This window comes from Sylvia atricapilla, chromosome 1, assembly GCF_009819655.1.
Source record: "Sylvia atricapilla isolate bSylAtr1 chromosome 1, bSylAtr1.pri, whole genome shotgun sequence".
Classification (NCBI taxonomy): domain Eukaryota; kingdom Metazoa; phylum Chordata; class Aves; order Passeriformes; family Sylviidae; genus Sylvia; species Sylvia atricapilla.
In genome coordinates, this window is record NC_089140.1 from 8,921,937 (window position 1) to 8,940,632 (window position 18,696).

General features: G+C 37.9%; 1 protein-coding gene across 1 annotated transcript in view; it reads right to left on the reverse strand.

Annotated features, from left to right (window-relative positions):
* PTPRN2 (protein tyrosine phosphatase receptor type N2) overlaps positions 1 to 18,696 on the reverse strand; it is a 629,378-nt gene that overhangs the window by 23,928 nt on the left and 586,754 nt on the right. Inside the window, exons 17-19 of the mRNA XM_066314564.1 lie at positions 17,929 to 18,006; positions 5,929 to 6,048; positions 4,589 to 4,755 (exon numbers count right to left, since the gene is read on the reverse strand). Coding sequence (XP_066170661.1) covers positions 4,589 to 4,755; positions 5,929 to 6,048; positions 17,929 to 18,006 — 365 coding nt within the window. The remainder of the gene's footprint in view (positions 1 to 4,588; positions 4,756 to 5,928; positions 6,049 to 17,928; positions 18,007 to 18,696) is intronic.

Consider the following 18,696-nt stretch of genomic DNA (forward strand, 5'->3'; position numbering starts at 1 on the left):
AGTGCTGTACAGGGCCCTGATAACTAAACTAAAGGGAGCTGCTGAAATTTGACAACAGTGGTGTGATGGTATTATGAATTTTAAAGCATAACTAACCTACTGAATCATTTAGTTCTTGGCTGTTCATCTATTCACTAACATCTGTGCTGTGAAAACATGCACATATCTTTAAACACTGCTTACAGTATAGCCTGAAGATGCCTAAACTTCTGACAGGGTGTTGGGATACCTGGAACTCAACCCAAAGGGGCTTGGCTATGGAGGTATTGGTGACACCCCATGAAACCATGTTTTCAAATCCTTCTTTTTGTTACTTCAGATTCTAACCAAACTTGACAACAATATTAAGTGCTTGTAGGGATTCCCTTTAAATGTTTGAATTCAGGGACTTTTCACAATTCTTACTCTCTTGCTTACTTATGTAAATCATACTTGCATAGACATTCTGTCTCTATTTATATTCCCTGGATGTAAGTAATTAATGCAGCAGAACAATGTTCTTATGAAATGAGTGTTAAGTCATTGAGAAGCACATGATTTCACAAGTTAAATGGACCTTTTATATGCCCATAAATATATCCATATGCAGGCATTACCAAACAAAACTTCAACGACTTGGGCTACAGCAGAGTTTTCACAGGAGTGAACCATTCAATTCTTGATGGTCATACCTTGAGGATCATCTCCTTCTATATGATATAAATCCTAGTTTTGGTGTTTTTTGTGTGTTTTTTTTTTTTTTTTAATTATTGTACAGTAAATTATATTTGAAATGTCTGTACCAACGTCTGACATAGTCAGCCTGCATTCCCCAGCTTGCAGCTGGTCACTCTCCCCCCACCCCCATCATGTGCATTAGTAAAGAGCTGTTTTTCCATTTCAAGTATTAAATAAAAGCTAATCACTACAGAGGGGTATTTACCGTTTCTCTTTCTGCTTGTGTGGTTCCTTTGTTCTTTGTGTGGCACCACTAATATGATATTTGCATGTTGTGACTAGCCATCTACCAAAGTCCTAATATAATTTCAATGACAAACTCGATCTAAATCTATCAGACCTCTCAGTAAATCAGACAGCCAGAGACACACGTTAGGGAAAGACACCTTATGTTTGTCAGTTTTATTGAAGGCGTTTCAAACATTTTCATTATCACACATTTCAGAAAACACATTAAAACAAAGGGTTTCAATCCAGCTGGTTCATAGCTTTGTCTATATATGGCTTATGAAAATATTTAGAAGTGCAGCAACGTCTCATTTCGTTCTTAGTTCTGGCTAATGAGAGTGAGCTGAAAATTCATCAGTAAGCAAAGTTCTTGAATGTTGAAGAAAATATATATTATATATATATATACATATACAGGAAGAATTAACTTAGAAAGAATGATTAGTAATACAAACCAACCCTTGGCTCATTGAGTGAAAAAGAAATCATCATGCAAACCATCAGCAAGCAAAGGTCAGAGGTCGTTAGAGGCTCAGAAAAGGGGTTTCCCACATTGTCCCTGCAGCAGAGTCACAGTTTCCAATGATCACTTTTGTGACTATGCAACTGGGCTCATATTACTAGCTGCAACATCACAAAAATGACACTGGCAACCGCTAATTAGCTGGCAAAATAAGAATTTGTCCATTTTTAAAGTGAGTAGTGTTAGTAAATGCCATTGCACACAGCGAGAAGTGATAGCATAATAGATATATATTTTAAGCAAAGCCCTCACATGTGATGCTAATTATCTTTTAGCTTAGCAGTCCCTCTTTAAAGTGTAAATGTGCTCCCTCTGGGCTCAAGAAATATTTAATGACACATATCAGTGCATGACTAACAAGCTAGTCCAGAGCAATAATGATTGGTCTATTGTTCAAAATGAAATTAGGACTCCAGAAGCATTTAAAACTGACCAGTGGTTTCCGTAGTAGCCTCACCTCTCAAGGACTGTCTTTTGTACAGATTTGTAAAGGATATAGAATAATCTCTTTTTGGCAATTTATTCCTACATTATGAAAGTATGATAGATTATTCAGCAAGGTTTAATGTATCTGATAAATGCAAAATCATCTAAATCACTGTCTGATATAGAGTAAGAGAAATGTAAGCTTTCAGTTTTCAAAGAGACTTGAAAAATTTACTTCAATAAAAATGTTTAAGTCCTTATTTCCACAGACTCTGGGCAAGGTAATTTTGGGAATCCAATTTTTCTTGGTGATGAATTATAAAAAACAGAGGGTTGGTTATGTATATGCTTAATTTCATATATGTATGTGAATATATAAATATACACACATATCCATATATATATACAAACACACTGAATGCACATAAAAACATAGATAAGATTAAAAGAAATGAGAGCAGCCCCTTCCTAGCACTACCCTACTAAGAGTATGGTAGTGCTGTCAGACATTTTTCTGGGGGCTTTATGACTCAGCTGTCGTAATCCAGCAGAGTTTGTACTTTAAATAGAAAGCTTCAGGTGCAAAACATGTATTGTATTAATGAATTCCAAATACATTATTTTAGCAACAGTGCATTAGTTTTTTTGTCATTAAAAAGAACGAAAAAAAAAAAAAAAAAGAAAAACAACCCAAAGATCAGATGACCAAGAAAACTGAGATTCATAGACCAGCTATTGTGCATGCCAAAATTCCTTTTCAGGCGGAATTTTACTATGCATTCAGTACTATGAGTTCATTGTACAAAATCTGCACGTAGCAAATGATTACAGTACCCTACACTGGACTGTGAATACATGTGAAATGAACACTCAGAATTCAATTAAATCTTAACAGGTTCATTCCCATACTGGCTTAAAATACAAAGAATGGCAGCTCTGCTACTTTTCTCATCTAGTTATCATTTTTCTTTTTCAAAGTATTACACAACACTTCTTCAACGCGGCTATTTAACCCTTACACAATGTCACTCTGAGAAGCGCTTTCCTGGCGACGTGAACTGTGACTTACTGTAGATCTAATCCTGCAGCTCACGCAGGGACCTCAATCCTTACTGAAACAAGTCAGAGGCGAGGTGCTCTGAACTTCAGAAGTCCTGGCTGTACAGGCTCATTTATGCTCTAGTTAGAATTGCTAACAGATTTCCCACTAACTTTGAAAAGAGCAAAGCCGGACGCTGCACTGGCTCTGTGCTGCAGCCTCACACAGCTTAATGGAACCAAGTCACAATTCCCACTACAGAAATTCACTGCAGGCAACTTCCTCGGTACCACAGGCAAAGGGAAATCAACCTATAAAAATCATATTAAAGTTGAACCCGGAGAAGAAAACCTTGAAAATTCAATTACGATTTCAACTCCATCCTATGGCTGTGCTTCCTTGCTCCACTAGTGCTTTTGTGTTGTGACTCTGTAGCATATCCTTACATCCTCACCTAGCCATAGCTCCAGGTGACTCAGAGCAGCTGCACTCCATTACCTGACCTGCACCATGTGAGATGTCTCTCTGCTTTGAAAAGCCTTGCAATATGTACAAGAATACTGAGTGGATGAAGGGTGGCATTTAGTCCTAGGTTTTTAAGGGTAAAATTTTGCCAACAGACAACTGTGCAAGCAGCTCCTGTTGGCTGTATGCCAGCTCCTCCCCTCGGGTGCAGATGCACAACTTTGACTGGCATCAGCCAGAGCTCCCAGCACTCCTTGAAAGAAACAAGTTTGGACCTTTTGAGCGCTGAGCCCCTTATAATCACTTTGGGGGGTTGTAGATAATATTGTAGAGCAGAGAGAACAACAAGCGATCCCACAGGCCGCTGGCGGATTGAGCACCAACTCCCCAAACCTCCTGGAGATTCTTTTCATTAGTCATAAGCGCAGCGCTGTGGATTAGCTGGTACACGCTAACACCTACACGTGATGCACTGGGCACGGTTTGCAATCAAATGAAGATTATTTCGCTCCAGTATTTATCATGCATGGCTTTAATTTTCAAATTAAAATTTAGACAGGCACAGCAAACATTAGAGAAGGTGGCAAGGACTTTCACAGCTTTTGCCTTTGTATGTTTGTATTTTAAAGCCAAACTGAGGTTTTTTTTAAAGTTCCAAAGGGTACGCTTTGTCAAGATTTTCATCTGCTTTCTCAAGCTTCCACCTTCCTGCAGCCAAAGGTCTGCAGACCTTGGTGTTGGATCCTTATGAGCAAATGGTCCCGTGGGAATGATGCTATTGCCACATGACTCCATTGTGATTCTTTTTCTCGAGCATGCTCACAACTTCCTAATTTACTTGTGAGAGTCCTGCTATAAGGATCTTGGGGGAGCCACGCAAAAAAGCCTGGAAGTTGCAGAAATGGATAAATACTTGAAAAACAAAGAAATACAGAAGCACTGAGATTATACAAAGGGAGAAAAGATATTGATCTCTAAACGGGAAATGAATATGTCTTAAACCCAGGCAACATCTCCGTGTGAGGCAACACTAAACATCAACCAACTGAAGATATTTCTCTTAGTTTAGCACTGTGGCATCACAGGCTGAGGAGCCGCCTTTCAACCCAAAAAAACTTTTAAGAACAAAACCAGCAGTAGTTCCTCAGACCTGTATCGTTTTAACAGAAGTGCCATACTTTGTGCTTTACCTGCGGAAATCCAGAAGTGATCTGGTGGAAGCAGGAACCCTCTGGTCGTTCCAGCTGAGGAAGTGGAACTGTGTCACCGTGCGGGTCTCGTTCGTCTGCAGGTTCTTCAGGTAGAAGCTCCTCACGAGGAAATCCTCGCACCAGATGTGCTCAGAAACAAGATTTACCTACACCCACAGGAAGGAACAAACGGAGGTCAGCAATTTCGGTTGCAAAAATTGCATTCAGGATCGCAGGTGTCAGATTTCTGGGATGAAGGAATTGCATGAAAATTTTATTTTTATTGGCAAATTGGCCAGTATGGAGGGGAAAAAATTGATTTAGCAATCAATATAGCTGTCAGAAAGGTGTTAGCTGCCATTGCTATTGCAATGAAAATGTATGAAAAATCTTGACAATTTTAATGCAAAAGGAAAATTCAGTGAATTTAATCTTTATAACATTATGCGAATACAAAAGATGTTTTGTATCAAAAATGCGCTAGACTGGCAGTTCCTTTCTTCTCAGTAATGTCCACAAATGCATTGTCCAGGCCACTCTAAGATGTCTTAAAAATCTGAGTTGAATTCACATGAGAAGTGAAAATTCAGTTTCTTTTGCTATAAAGAAAAATAAGCACTAAAAAATGCAGCTTCTTTGCAGAGCTCATCTTTTCAGCAAATTACTTTATTCCCATTTTAGTTTAAATAACAGTATTTCTTCACAATTTCTCCACATTTCTTCGTATTTGGCATTGTGGTATTATTTTCTTCCTATACACAGCTGGACCACTGGAAAAATCTGACAGTCGTTGTCAATGTTGCATTGTAACATAACTTGCGATATGATATTTTGGACTAGAAATGCGAAGCAAAAAAAATAAAAATATATATTTGTTGTCGTGACTGAGGCAAGAGATAAAAATAGATAGGGTTAATTACTACAGCAATATAGAGGGTTTTCTACAAAGATTTACATATGGCTACGTATCCTAAGGTAAAAAATTCACCAATTCTAAAAATACCATTTTCCTATAAAACATAGATACATGCTTTGGTATATCAACCACTTGCAAAACCATTCAAAATGCAAAAAGAAAATAATACTGTCCTCTTTAATACTGCAAGATTTCACTCACTATTTACTGTATTTTATTCGGTGGAAACCACCTTGCTGTGAAAGCCATGCTCCAATTTTAATTTTGTTTTTTTGCAAATGCAAAACTACCCGAAGGCACACCAATTGTATTTCAGCTCGACCTGCAGGTTAGCTCGTCTCCAACATCATCCTGCCCTGTATGGAACCAGCCCCTGCACTTACTGTCATGTTTGCAAGCAGATATTTTTTTTTGGTGCAGGTACCTCGTAGATGTGGTAGAGGTTTGACCCTTCGTCTGGCCAATAGTGGTAGCACTGTTTGACTCCGTTTTCCACGAGGGGTGTCAGCATGACAATAACGACACAGCCGTTCTCCCAGACCATCTGCAGACAAAGAAAGACACCGTGGCCACATTGTGACTGCCTAATTACTGCGTGACATGTATAATTACTGCACTCAGACACACAATCAAAATTTATTCCATTCACAGGAAATTTATTTCATTTTCATTAGACACTTTTTACTCTGCAGCTGCTTTCAAATCCCTGAATAAACTGGCACCATATTTTGCAGGCGTCCATGAAATATTAAAGAATTTCCTGCGATTTCAATTCAGGTCATCCACAAAATCTCTCCTTGCTCCTGGTACCATGTTCAACTGCTTTTCTTTCAAACTTTTAGACCCACTAAAGGAACACTGAATGGTGCTTGCAGAGCACCCACCTATTCAAGATTTGATATTTAACATGGAAGCAGCACAGACCTACTGAAGTCACATGTACTGAAACCTGTTTTTGTTCTCAACCCCATGTCTTTTTTCAGTTTGCCAAGTAGCAAAAGTCATTAAAGTGCTGCATTGCTGAAACAATCATAAAAGTTGCATCTGAACAACAGCAACGAAGAAAAGGCAGGGAAAATTCAAAGCAAATCTGTTTTTCCAGGAGCATTTTGGATGGAGAAATCACCTCTCCAAATGCACATTTAGAAAAGATTCGTTGCAAATGTGCATAGTTTCTTTTTCTTTCTTTATTTTCCTTCCAGCTTTCCTTTGTTTTCTTTCTTCCTTTTTCCTTTTTTTTTAATTTTCTTTCCCTTTCCCTTTTTTCTACTTCTTCTTTTGTTACTTTTTTTCTCCTCTCCCCTCCTTCTTTCTCTTTTCTAGTTCTGTTTTCCCCTTTTCTCTCTTTCTTGTTTTTTTTTTCCCTGGAGGTAGAATGAAAGTCCAACTTGTGTTGCAGACTGCACTCACAGAGCACAGGTACAGCAGAAACAGAGGAAAACAGAGTATTTTCACTGCCAGCATGATCACTTAATAATTTAGACCAGCCACAGAGTAGGATACAAGAATCAAGCACATCCTAAACTAAAGGATTTGTGAATGTCTCTCACAAACAGCAAACAAGCAAAGATGCTCTGGTCTGGCATATCTCTGTTCCAAACACAGCCCATGACAGAACAAAAAGGCTCCTATGAATTAATACCAAGCAGCATAATCACTAAAAACTGTTATTATTATGCTGTACATTGATGTTATATTTGCATACAACTTTCATTGTCTTTTTGCTAGCATATAAAATTACTAAATGAAGAGTAAACTGCTCTTTTTGTGAAGGGTTATGTTTATTTCACAGAAATATTTATAAGCAACTGTATTGACATGTAAATTTTGTCAACAAAAAAGGCCTTTGTCTAAACTGTGCAAAGATGAGATGATACATTCAATTCAAGGATTATTTTTTTTAATTACATATCAAATAAAAAGGTTTCCCATTCAAGGATAATGATGTTGTCTTCTCTTTTAAGAATAGCTTGCCTATAGAGAAACAAATAACATTTTTCTTCCCTTTTTTCATTTTGCAACATAATTAAAACTACTTTTAAAAGCGGCCTAGAATTATTTAGAGAAATGAATCTAGGGTTTACACTGAATAGAGTTATTTATCATTTTGAAAAGAAGTGGGGTAAAAAAAATTACAGTGGAATATAAGAATAATCTTTTTTTTCTTTTAACCCCTTAAGAAAGGTCTTTAAATAAAAATGTCTGTAATTTATTCATCCCCATGTTAAAACCTCACAGTGCCACAAAACCATTTAAACATTAAAATTATAGACACTTTACAGAGAGATGTATATTTATCCTTTGTATCTTTTTTTGCACTGCATTTGTTTCAGGCCACAGCTGGAAACCTTCTTTATATGTAAGGAAGATGATACAGATTTCATTCATTCTAAAGTAGTTTCACCTATTTCAGCCAGCAATCAGACTAAGATAAGAATTCAAAACATGCATCTTACTTTAAAACTAGCCCCACTAAATCAGTACTTTCATCACATAACGATTTAATGTGCCTCTAGAAGGTATAGAAGCTCATTGAAGCCATTACGAAAATGAGGAGAAACACAGTTTTTATGAGTGTAATAAAAATACAATGATCTAGACCATAAACTAATCATCGAGCACTCTGCTTGTGCCACCCAAGTGTAACATTATAAAAGCCCACTCATTTAGAGAGGAATCCTTGCAGTTTGGCAACCCTGTTCATTGGTTCAAAGACGGAGCATTTCATTAGAGAGGGGCTGTCTGCATCTCTGAAGATTTCATTAAGCATAAATCCAAATGAAAGTTAATTTAAACAAACAATTTCGAAGTTACTCCGGGGTATAATATTTCTCTTAGGTCATTGTGTGAAAAGTAGAAGTCAAATCTACTAAATCAAGAAGGCAATACGACCTAGTGCCTTCATTCCTGTTACAAGAGCAACTGTCCCTGCATCTCCTGTGCTTACCATTGAGATGGAATTTTCACTAAGGCTCACTGCCTGTGACTGGAGGACTACAGCATTTTCTTTGTTTCCTCACTAATTTAAATATTAGAACATCAGGCTGGTATCTATTACCACGTATTTCCAAATAACTTGGAAGCAAGGTGAGGCAGAGGCAGAGTTTTACACTGTCATCTCTTCACCTCCCCATCTTTAAGAAATTGATGGGTTTTTTTGAAGCTGCATCTCCCAGCACTTGGCTGTGCTCAGTGTCCAGACATACCCTCAAACTAGAAAGTGGCCCCAAGGATGTGTCTTGGTAAAGAAAGAACAGGTAGCCCAGACCTGCTGTGCACAATGCCAGCACAGCCTCTGTGCTTACCTAAGAGACATTTCAGCTGGCCTTGGAGAATGGAGAAAAAAGTTCTATTGCAAATATGCAGTAATTCACATATTTCTGAACTTTGTATGCCCGAACAATGTGATAGAAGAATACAGAGAACATCAGGTCCTCAGGGCAGAGGCTTTTCTTTTCATGCAAAGCCCATCAAAATTAACCCTTAGATGTTAACTGTCTACAAAAACTAAATACATTTATATATATGCATCATAGAATATACAGATTTATATATATATATGCAGTATATAACACTAAATTTATTTAGATGACTTAGGCAGGCTCATGTTTGTAATTCATGGTAATACTTTCAGGAGAAGAAGAAATGTTGGATGGAGTCCTGTGAGTGGGAGTGACAAAGCCCAAGTCTGTACAGGAGCTCACTGCAGAGCCTGCAGTGTATTCCTTGCTGAAAATGGAGGACACTGCATGATCTGGTGTGACATGTCCACCTTCAGCCTGTAGGCCTAGAGAGTAACATGTTAATGATCTTTAATGAGGTTCTGCTGTATGCACCATTCTCAGAACACTTCTTGGACAAGAATAACACCATACTGTTCCATTTGCTGCAAATTAAAGGCTGAATCCTGCAACCCAAAGATGAGCAGAGCATTTGAGACTCTCCGAATTCCCTGTTGATGAAATCCACCAAGTGTAGAGACCTCATGCTGTGGTTATCCAGCCCCATATAAAGGGCTTCCACATTGGGATGAATTATATTTAGTAAGAATTACTTGAAAAGGAACACAGAATTGGTTTTTTCATGTAATGAGAAAAACAAAGTTACAAATAGCAGAACCAGCGTTACAATACTGCAATAAATCTGATGAAACATCAGTTTTTGATGGTTTATACTTTAAAATGTCCTTGTTTACAAGCTTGTAAAGAAAACGGTTAATATGAACCCCCTTTCCTTTTTCAGACACTTCATCACTTTGAACTTTCTTTTTATAATAAATGATTCTCCCCAAACTCCTTTTTCAGACATTTCTGTCATTTTTGTGATGGGGAAATGACAAGATATGAGCTCTGCCCAGACACTTCATTCAATGGAGACTAGTGGAGAAGTTTCTAAAATGCAGTGATTTAAAAGTAGAAAATAGATGGGATAATCAGTTAAATCCAGCCAGTTCACTAAATATAACATGCTAATCATACCAGCTGCTCTCTGGGAGAGACCTCCAGCAAACTACAGAATTTACCTTTTCAGTCTTTTAGGCTTCCCATACCAATGGTATAATTGGTAAATGCAAAGACTTGGAAAAGCAGATAAACCAGCAAAGAGAACCCAAATAATTTCTAAGGATAATCAAAACTCAATATGAATAAACCTGACTCTTAAAAAAAACACCAAACCAACAATAAAAGCAAGGTACTAACCCTTGTTGCATTAGATAACATTAATCCCATTACATATTGTGAAAATAATTAACTCAACTGTGATGCCTTTCAAGCTTTTAAAAAATGAGTCTTTTAATTGAAGGAAAAAAAAAATGGGTTGAATTTAGATATTTGTTACCAACTAGAGCTTCACAATGCATGCCAGTAAAAAAGTCATATGAACATTTTTTGTGAAGTATTTTGTTTGTAAATTACATAATTTTATTATAAAATGAGTCAAATCTGGCAAGGTCAGAACTGCTGTTTGCAAAATCATAACTGTGCCTGACAGTTAAGCAAGTCTGTAGGTTGAAAGATTAATGGTCAACAATCTGTATTTCACTTAAAAAGTATCTGACTACAGCTGGAGAAATGTCTTCAGGGAGGACCATATATAAATACACAGTTGTGTTATGTCCCCTGCTATTGCAGCAACGCTTGTTTGGAAGTCACCAGGAAAGGCAAATTCAAGATGACTGCATGTGTTGCAATAATTTCTCTTTCTGCTTTCTCCTAGAGACATAAACTGCTCTTATTCTTCTCAGTAGACTCCTAACTCAAGCCTTATTATTAAATAATTTAAATATGAGCTCTGTTTAGAGCTACACTGCTGACAAAACCACATTAGGGAGCAAAGGTCCACCAAGATCATCAGAAATTAGCTTTTCCTTTAGTATTGAATATGTGGAAACTGAACAATAAAGGGAAGCAAATTTTAAGGGACCATTTTTAAGTACCTTCTCCAACCAGAACCATAATTAGAAAGGAGCGTGGTAAAAGCAGACTCCTTCACTGCACGCCAGTGGAATTTCTAATGCTATATTTATTTCTCATGGCTTGACAAGTTACTAGAGCTCTAGGGGCTACTGTTCTGTGCCTATGTCTCCCTTGCTGTTTTTCCTTTATTAAATTAAAATATGCATATTTTACACATTGAATTGCTTTCCGTTGTTTTCATCTGCTCTTTTTTCTGAAGGTGAGAACTGATTAGACATGCAGGAAGTCCCATTCCAGGCAAAGAAAATAAAACCTGGGAATCACAACTGCTTGAAAGCACTGTGTCTGCACAGAACAAAATGCAGAAGAATAATTTAGTCTGCAAATTAATTTCAGCACTCACAACACATGCTGAACTGGGAGCACAGAAACCAGCATTTAGAGCAGAGAAGGGTTTGGTACAGTTGTTCTTACTCAACCCATGGGCTTGGAACACTGATTTTGCTGGAAGACTCATTCAACTATGGGAACATGGTCTCCTGCTACTGGGATTTGCCCTTGGAGACTACTGATGACTAATCCTTTTTACAGAGGAAACAGACAACCGACAGTGTTTTGTATTTCTTTTGTTGAATTCCAAAAGAATTCTGGAAGAGAGAAGCAAGTGTTGCTGATTAGAGATGCAAAGATTTATCACGTCCTCAAGACTGTGATTCAGGAATTAGTTCTTAATATGCTGTTGTGATCAGGAGGGAAACCAACAGTCAGTTTTTTGGACTGATGCTGATAACTTACTCCTGAACAGGGGTAGAGAAAGGTAAAAATAGTTTTAGATTAAGAAATGCAGGACTGGGGCAACGAAATGCAAATGGGCAGCTGAACTCCCTGGCTCATATTAGGCCTATGGACTTTATCCTTGGGACCCCTTCTGTACTTTACATTTAATGGTCCTGCAATAAAAGTAAAAAATAATCAAGAGAACAGAGATGAGATTTCCCCAATCACTATGGCCAACAAGAGTGCAAACCTCCACTCCAGTGTGGTCTCTTTTTGTTTGTCAGGAAGATTCAGGCAGCATTAACAAGAAGGCGGAAGAGATTTCCAGTTTCAAGACTATTTCATGTGCTGACAAGTAGTGGAGGAAAAATGGGGTAAGGAAAAGCATGTGTTTGATTCAGAACGTGTAGGCTCAAGCCTTTCCTTGCTTCCTAGAGGAGCATCCCAACCACAAAGGGGCAGCACCAGAAGTCTGCCTTCCTGCTCCTGACTTTCATCAGCTCCTGCTGTTCATGAGTGGTGGCTGCTCTGTCATCCTTGCCAGAGGAAGGCATTGGGGGATCTATTAATATACATATATAATGTACACTTTATGTACAATAGATATCTACAATAAATATATAGAATAGATATATACAATAGATATATACAATAGATACATACAACAGCTAGCTCAGGCTATCTATTGTAGCCTGTGCTATAGGTCTGTTTAGGCAAAACCCATGGAGATTTTTGGTCTAAACTGTGTGTCCACTACGAGTGTGGACTGTATTTAACTTACCCTCATGGGTTACTGTTATAGGTGCACAGTACCTAACTCAGCATTTGCAAAATGAGGAAAATCATATTTCTCTACTCCTTCAGCAGAACTTCTGTAATGTTCAGACAATGATTAATTATGTTCTTCATGAAGAGAGGACATTGCAGGAGCACAACAAATGCTTATAAAAGTATGTATATATCACATATTATTCCATTTTCTAAGGCAACTAAAGCATTGGCATGAAGTGCTTGTTCCCTCCCCCTATTTCACTTCATGTGGTAAAATAAAAAAAAACATGAAAATGCCCTTCCCTCCAAAAAGAAGGAGGAGAAAAAAAGGCAAACGTGGGTAGATTCATGAAACAAAGACCTGATATGGGGTATTTTCCAGAGGCAAAATTTATGGCCTCCTACAGAAATCTCTATTTGGAAATGATGAACCTTAGGAGACATGCAATTTATAAAACCAGCATAATTAGGAACAATTTTTCAGTGAAAGGACAGTTGGTTTTAAGTATCCTAACTCTTAGAAATAGTTTCTTGCATATTATCATCCCTTGCTTCTTAGAACACTTTGCAAGTTAAGGCATGTACTTCATGTCAAATATTTTGTGGAATTATAACCCAGCACATACTGAAAATAATAAAATTTTATGCCTCCAGAATTATTCACAACATGGAACTCCTGCTGCGAAAACTTGTTATAGATCAGAAATGTTCTACATCCTCTTTCTTTTGAATTATGTTCAAAGAGATGTTGAATTTTAATAGCGCTATGTGAAAGAGCTGAGTGAAATCTCACTGAAACTGCTGGACAAAATCATCACCTTTCATTCAAGATAAATGTAAGAAACAAGCAAACTCTTTTATGAAGGCTGATAACTGAAATTACAGAAGTTATCATCAAAAACAAGGGAAACATGAAGCATATGGACCCATGAGTTTCTCTAGAAACTGATATGCTTAATGCAGAGAGAGAGCATTAATCAAGGCAAGATGATTAATCCTGATAAGCAGCATAAATGTGTAAAAGGAATAAAAAAACCACCAGCACAGCTCGACAAATTGTGATCCTGGTAGAAGAAAAGCTGAAAGAGAGGTTGGGGGTAAAACACCGGGTGAATGAGCTTTGGAAAAAAGAAGTTATTGACTGTTATTTGATTCAGTCTTTGTTCAAGGAAATAAAACTCTGTTCTTTCTTTGTAAATAAAATGGAAGTCTATCAAAGCAAAACCCTGTCCTGAGGATGAATTTTCTTTCCAACTGAGAAGAAAACAACCCATAGACCTGACAAATTGTTTAACCACTCAGGTAAAAATGGATTAATACCATGTGAGGACAGTCATCCAGTTTTCAAGAAAGGGAATCGTGAGGTGGAATTCCTACCGAACAAAATAGAATCAATGAAGGATGTATTTCTCAGAAATAGTAATTGATAAAAAGAGATGAAAACAAGACCAGATAAAATTAAAAGAAGACTTAAATCAGCTGGAGGCTTTTCAAAATTAATTAAAGTAGTGGCTGGAAAATTTCCAGAGTGGTCCAAGAGATGACAAGCGGGTAGAGATGAAATCTCTGCTTGAGCCACAAACACAGAGCATCCAGACAGATTAGGAAGCCCTGTGGCAAAACAGATCAATGAGATGACTGACAACACAACTCCTGCAGGCTAGAAAGTTTTCAAAGAAATACATGAGCCAGGAAAGTTGGAGCTAACTTGGCCCTTGCTGACTCACAGAAGCTATGCCAAGAATCCGAGGAGCTGGAGAAGTAAACTGGAGGGACACAAATAACCATGGATGGTTTTTGCCATTAGAAAAGTCAGTGTAAGATTATTACCTTTTTTATCATTATTTTTCTTACAACATCTACAAACACCATTTGCAAATGACCAATATCCAGGTATTTGGACCATCTCCAACTCAAAATTGTGCTTTTGAAAGAAAAACTCCCATCAAGCTGATCTCTCAGGTCAACTTGGAAACCCAAATGAATATCAAGCTTTACAAAAAATTCTAAGACTAATAGCCAACTCTAGTGGCTCAAGTTAAATGGTACTGAAGAATGATACTCGCTCTTCTCCACCCTATCAAAAAGACATAATCTTCCACAAAGTGTCCACAAGTGAGATCAGTGGAACTGGTGCCTCTTCAATCTCATAGTGGTACTAGGCTTGGATCTGTTCACCTGTACTAAGAATGCTAAACTACATGAGCCTGGACCAAGCCCCATCAATGTTGTATGAAAAACCTCCACCTAGTTTGAGAAAGCAAAGGCACTGAGCTAGCTACGATCTTTGTTTGGATCTGGGCAACTCGAATAGAGTAAATGGAAATTTGGTTGCTAAGTGTCTAATGGCACCCACACTAAAATACTGGGCACTGGATCAACATAGCAGGTTTTAGAGGGGCCTGCCAGTAAAACTAGAAAAAAAGATTGCTCAAGACTAAATTATCTGTTTGGTAAAACCTCCAAAGTATTGTGACATTCCACAAATCCATTCATAGCAGGCCAGACTTCTTGCTACTGTAGAGGTAATCACTGATTGGTGGGAGAATATAATGAAAGCTTAAGAGAAAGTTGGTTTAGAAACTATATCTGGAATGAGAGCAGGAAATGTAGACAGGCAGCACAGATCAGAAGCAGTTTGGATTTCATTGTGGATATCAGCTGTGGTGTAAATGCTGAGAAAGTTGCCTTACACTTTCAAGTAAAACAAATGCTCTATAGACAAGAGTTTTCTAGAAGTCAGCTTGAAATGCCTACAGGAGTGGAAACAATTACAACAGGTTCTTGCTGGGGCAACCTTTTGGCCAAGACACAAAGAGGTGGCTGATGCCCACTGTGCACCCTGGCTCTTGGGAATCACAGCAACTTTATCTCTGCAAAAGTAAAAAGCAATACATCCAGTAAACATTGCCATGGAAGGTGATGCAAAGCTCCAAGAGTTTCTGTTGGATTTGCTAAAGCATGACATTGTGCATTTAGACAAGGAACAGCAGAATAGTCCCAGATCTCTGTGGAGTCAGTCACTCTTCTCACTATCAGTCAGAAAACTGCTTCACTGAGCACAAAATGGGGAAAACAGCGACGCAACTCTGCAACAGCTGGCATTAAGTGGAGGAGGGAGAAGGAGGAGAACCACTGGGAAGATGTATCAGGAATGAATAATTGAATCTTTAAACAATCCCTGGTGGCAGCATCATGGAAGCACCATAAACTGTATGCAAGTAAATATCAACTGATTGTGCCCTGACAGGAGTTAAGACTGTTTTCCACAGCAAGTTCAGGTTTCCTGTGCTTTTCATTAAAATAGGCACTATTAAGTGAAAAATAGAAATTAACTTTTCTCTTGTAACTGGGCATAAACTGCAACATGTCCAAGCTGTGGCTTTTGACTTGTACACTGGATCTCTTTCATTTCAGTGGTTGTGGACGCAGTGTTCTGCAAGGAGCTCACCTCTCTCGGCCTGTTTATTACATCTGATTGATATCCTGGGCTGTGTAAAAGATTTGGGACAAGAACTGGCACACTGAAATGTGATCTGCAGGAGGTTTAAGAAAAGTGGATAATGGACCAAACCAGGACACTGGCATAGATTGTTATGTTGAAGACAGACATTATCAAAATAAACTTTAGAAAACACCTTTTCTATGGAACCTAACAGAAGAAACAGTAAAAGAGCATCACATCAGAAATGCACACAGCCATAACTCAAACCAAAGCTGAATCATGGCTCCCAAATTGTTTCTGAGGAGACATTTACAACAAATCTGTGGGGAGCTGTAGTGAACTTTCACTGATGGATTACTGGAAGAGAAATAGCAAAAAGAGCAGAAGGAAAGTGAAGAAACACTCTTCCACACAAAATAGCATGAGGAAAGAAAGTAAAGAAAGAGCTCTTTTAAGCATGAAGTGGAATGAAGATGATTATGCCACAGAACAAAGAAACAAGGTTATAGTCTCTGTGACCATGCAAACAGGTTGTCTAACCTTTCAGACTGGTGTGGGAGAAGAACAAAAGATATCCTTCATACTATATTTGTATGATTGATTCTGATTTCTGCACTGCTTACTCTAAGTTGGCTTTTAAAATGCCTTATTTATAAATGAGAACATGCATTTTTCAACATGTAAAGGGGCATTTACAGGTCAAAGTATACACAATGTAGATGTACAAATACAAAAAAATAAACCATTAGAAACCTGGGCCATAGAAATCATAAAATGTTATTAAAGAATAGCTAACATACTATTTGATTTTGCATGTGTAACTTAACAAATACATTTTCAAGTATCATGCCTGTTAGAGGGAATCTATGTGCCAAGAAAAAAGGATCAGTGTTCTCAATTCTAGCTAATTGCCAAACAGTGAAGGCAAAAATCACAAATTACTTGAAAATTTAAGGTAGACCAAAAGCTCACCTGACTTCAAACAGAAGTTTTCTGCTTTTCTTTCTAGAAAACAGTCCTAAAATATCCTGAACTGAGCACTTCAATATCCATGCACCCAAAATTCAGTAATTCTTTGGAAAATGCCTGATTTCTCATCATAAAAATTGTGACATGAAAAGAGTCTTCAAAAGGGATCAATTAATACTTTCTAATGATAGGTCAGGTGATGCAGATGAAGAGATGATTTCAACTGATTCAAGCTCTTAAAATACAGTGACATTTCTGAAATTGTCACGCAGACATTCTCTTATCTTCAGAACAAAAACTCCTAAATTCATAATGCAAAACAAAAAGTAAAAGCATATGTTCATGTTGATAATAAGCCCCAGTTGGCCTTCTCCCCAGGCAGCTTCTGTAAACTTTCAGACACAGTTCTGCACTTCCAAAGGAATATCTAACACTCGTACCCATCACACCATCACACATATCTACCCTGACAATGTGTGTTGGTCCAAATCTGAGAGCTGCACCAGCACTAAAACACCTGCACACAAAGTAAACTCCTAATTGTGCATCAGTAACTACCTCATTTAGCCCCAATCCTGCAAAAAATTCTGACCCTACGTAAATTTATGCAGCTGGATCCTAACTGCCTGTGGTAGGGGAAATGCACAGGGATTTAAGCCTATTGGAGACCTGGGATGTGTGGAATGGATTTCAATGGAAAATTCATGACACTCAGTGTTAAGTCCTTTCTGATCTGGAAAATGACAATGAATTGTGGCTACACTCTTCAGGCCCTCTGAAAATCACTGAATCCTTGGCAGTAATTTAATTACAGAGACCAGGCACTAAAATATCAATACTTTGCCCTGAGGTTTTCAGTACAATTTACAGATAAACTATTCCTTAGCAGGGCTTATCTTACACATAAATAGCTTGAATATCCATGTAGTAGATTTTAAAAGGATGTCTGAATTAAGGTTATTCATACTTTTACACAAATAACATTTCAAGAAGCACAGGAAAACTTGTGATATAAATTCAGTTTTCAAAGAAATGTTTAACTTACCTGCCAGAAGTCAGCAACAGTAGCAGGGAGAGGGCCCTGGGTGGCAATATATGCAGGGTTTCGGGGGTCATGGTCCATCTGGAATAAGGAAGAAGAGCACAGACTGGATTTATTTAAAGGAAATCCCTTGCAGTGTTAGAGACAGAAAGTATGTGAGGGCAGAACAAGGGACTTCCTAAAGTACTGTCATGTCCCTCCATCCTTTATTGGCAAGCAAAGTGTTTTATTTCTATTTGTAAGCTCAGAGGAGAAGCTTTCCCCCAGAAGACTGATGGCACCAGATGAATATCAGCACACGTGATGAACAATGTCCCATGTCCTCAATATGCAGAGTAAGATCATTTATGGTGGCTGACAAAAGCATTTATTGGAGATCAGTACTTGTGGTTTCATAGCAACCTAGGAGCCTTTTGAAACATTTTTCTACACTGAATGCTAAGAATGCTCCACACATCTAAATATGTTCTCCATTTCCACCATGCCAGTCAAGGGCACATGTAACTAAAAAACAGCAAAAATGGGGAACAAATTCAGTTTCTGGCTTTTTCTGGTTAGCTGATTTATCTAAATGCATGGATTTGGCCTCAATGGAGGAAGCTCTGCTTAAAGACCTTAATTATTACGTTTAATTCAAGGAGCAGAAAATTCACTGAGCAGAAAAAATAAAGAATCTAAGAAACAAAGCCATCAGGAGTAAATAGGATTAGTGTGTTACAATGAATGTTTTCGAACTGATGGGTGGTTTTCTTGGTTCTAAATCTTAGGACC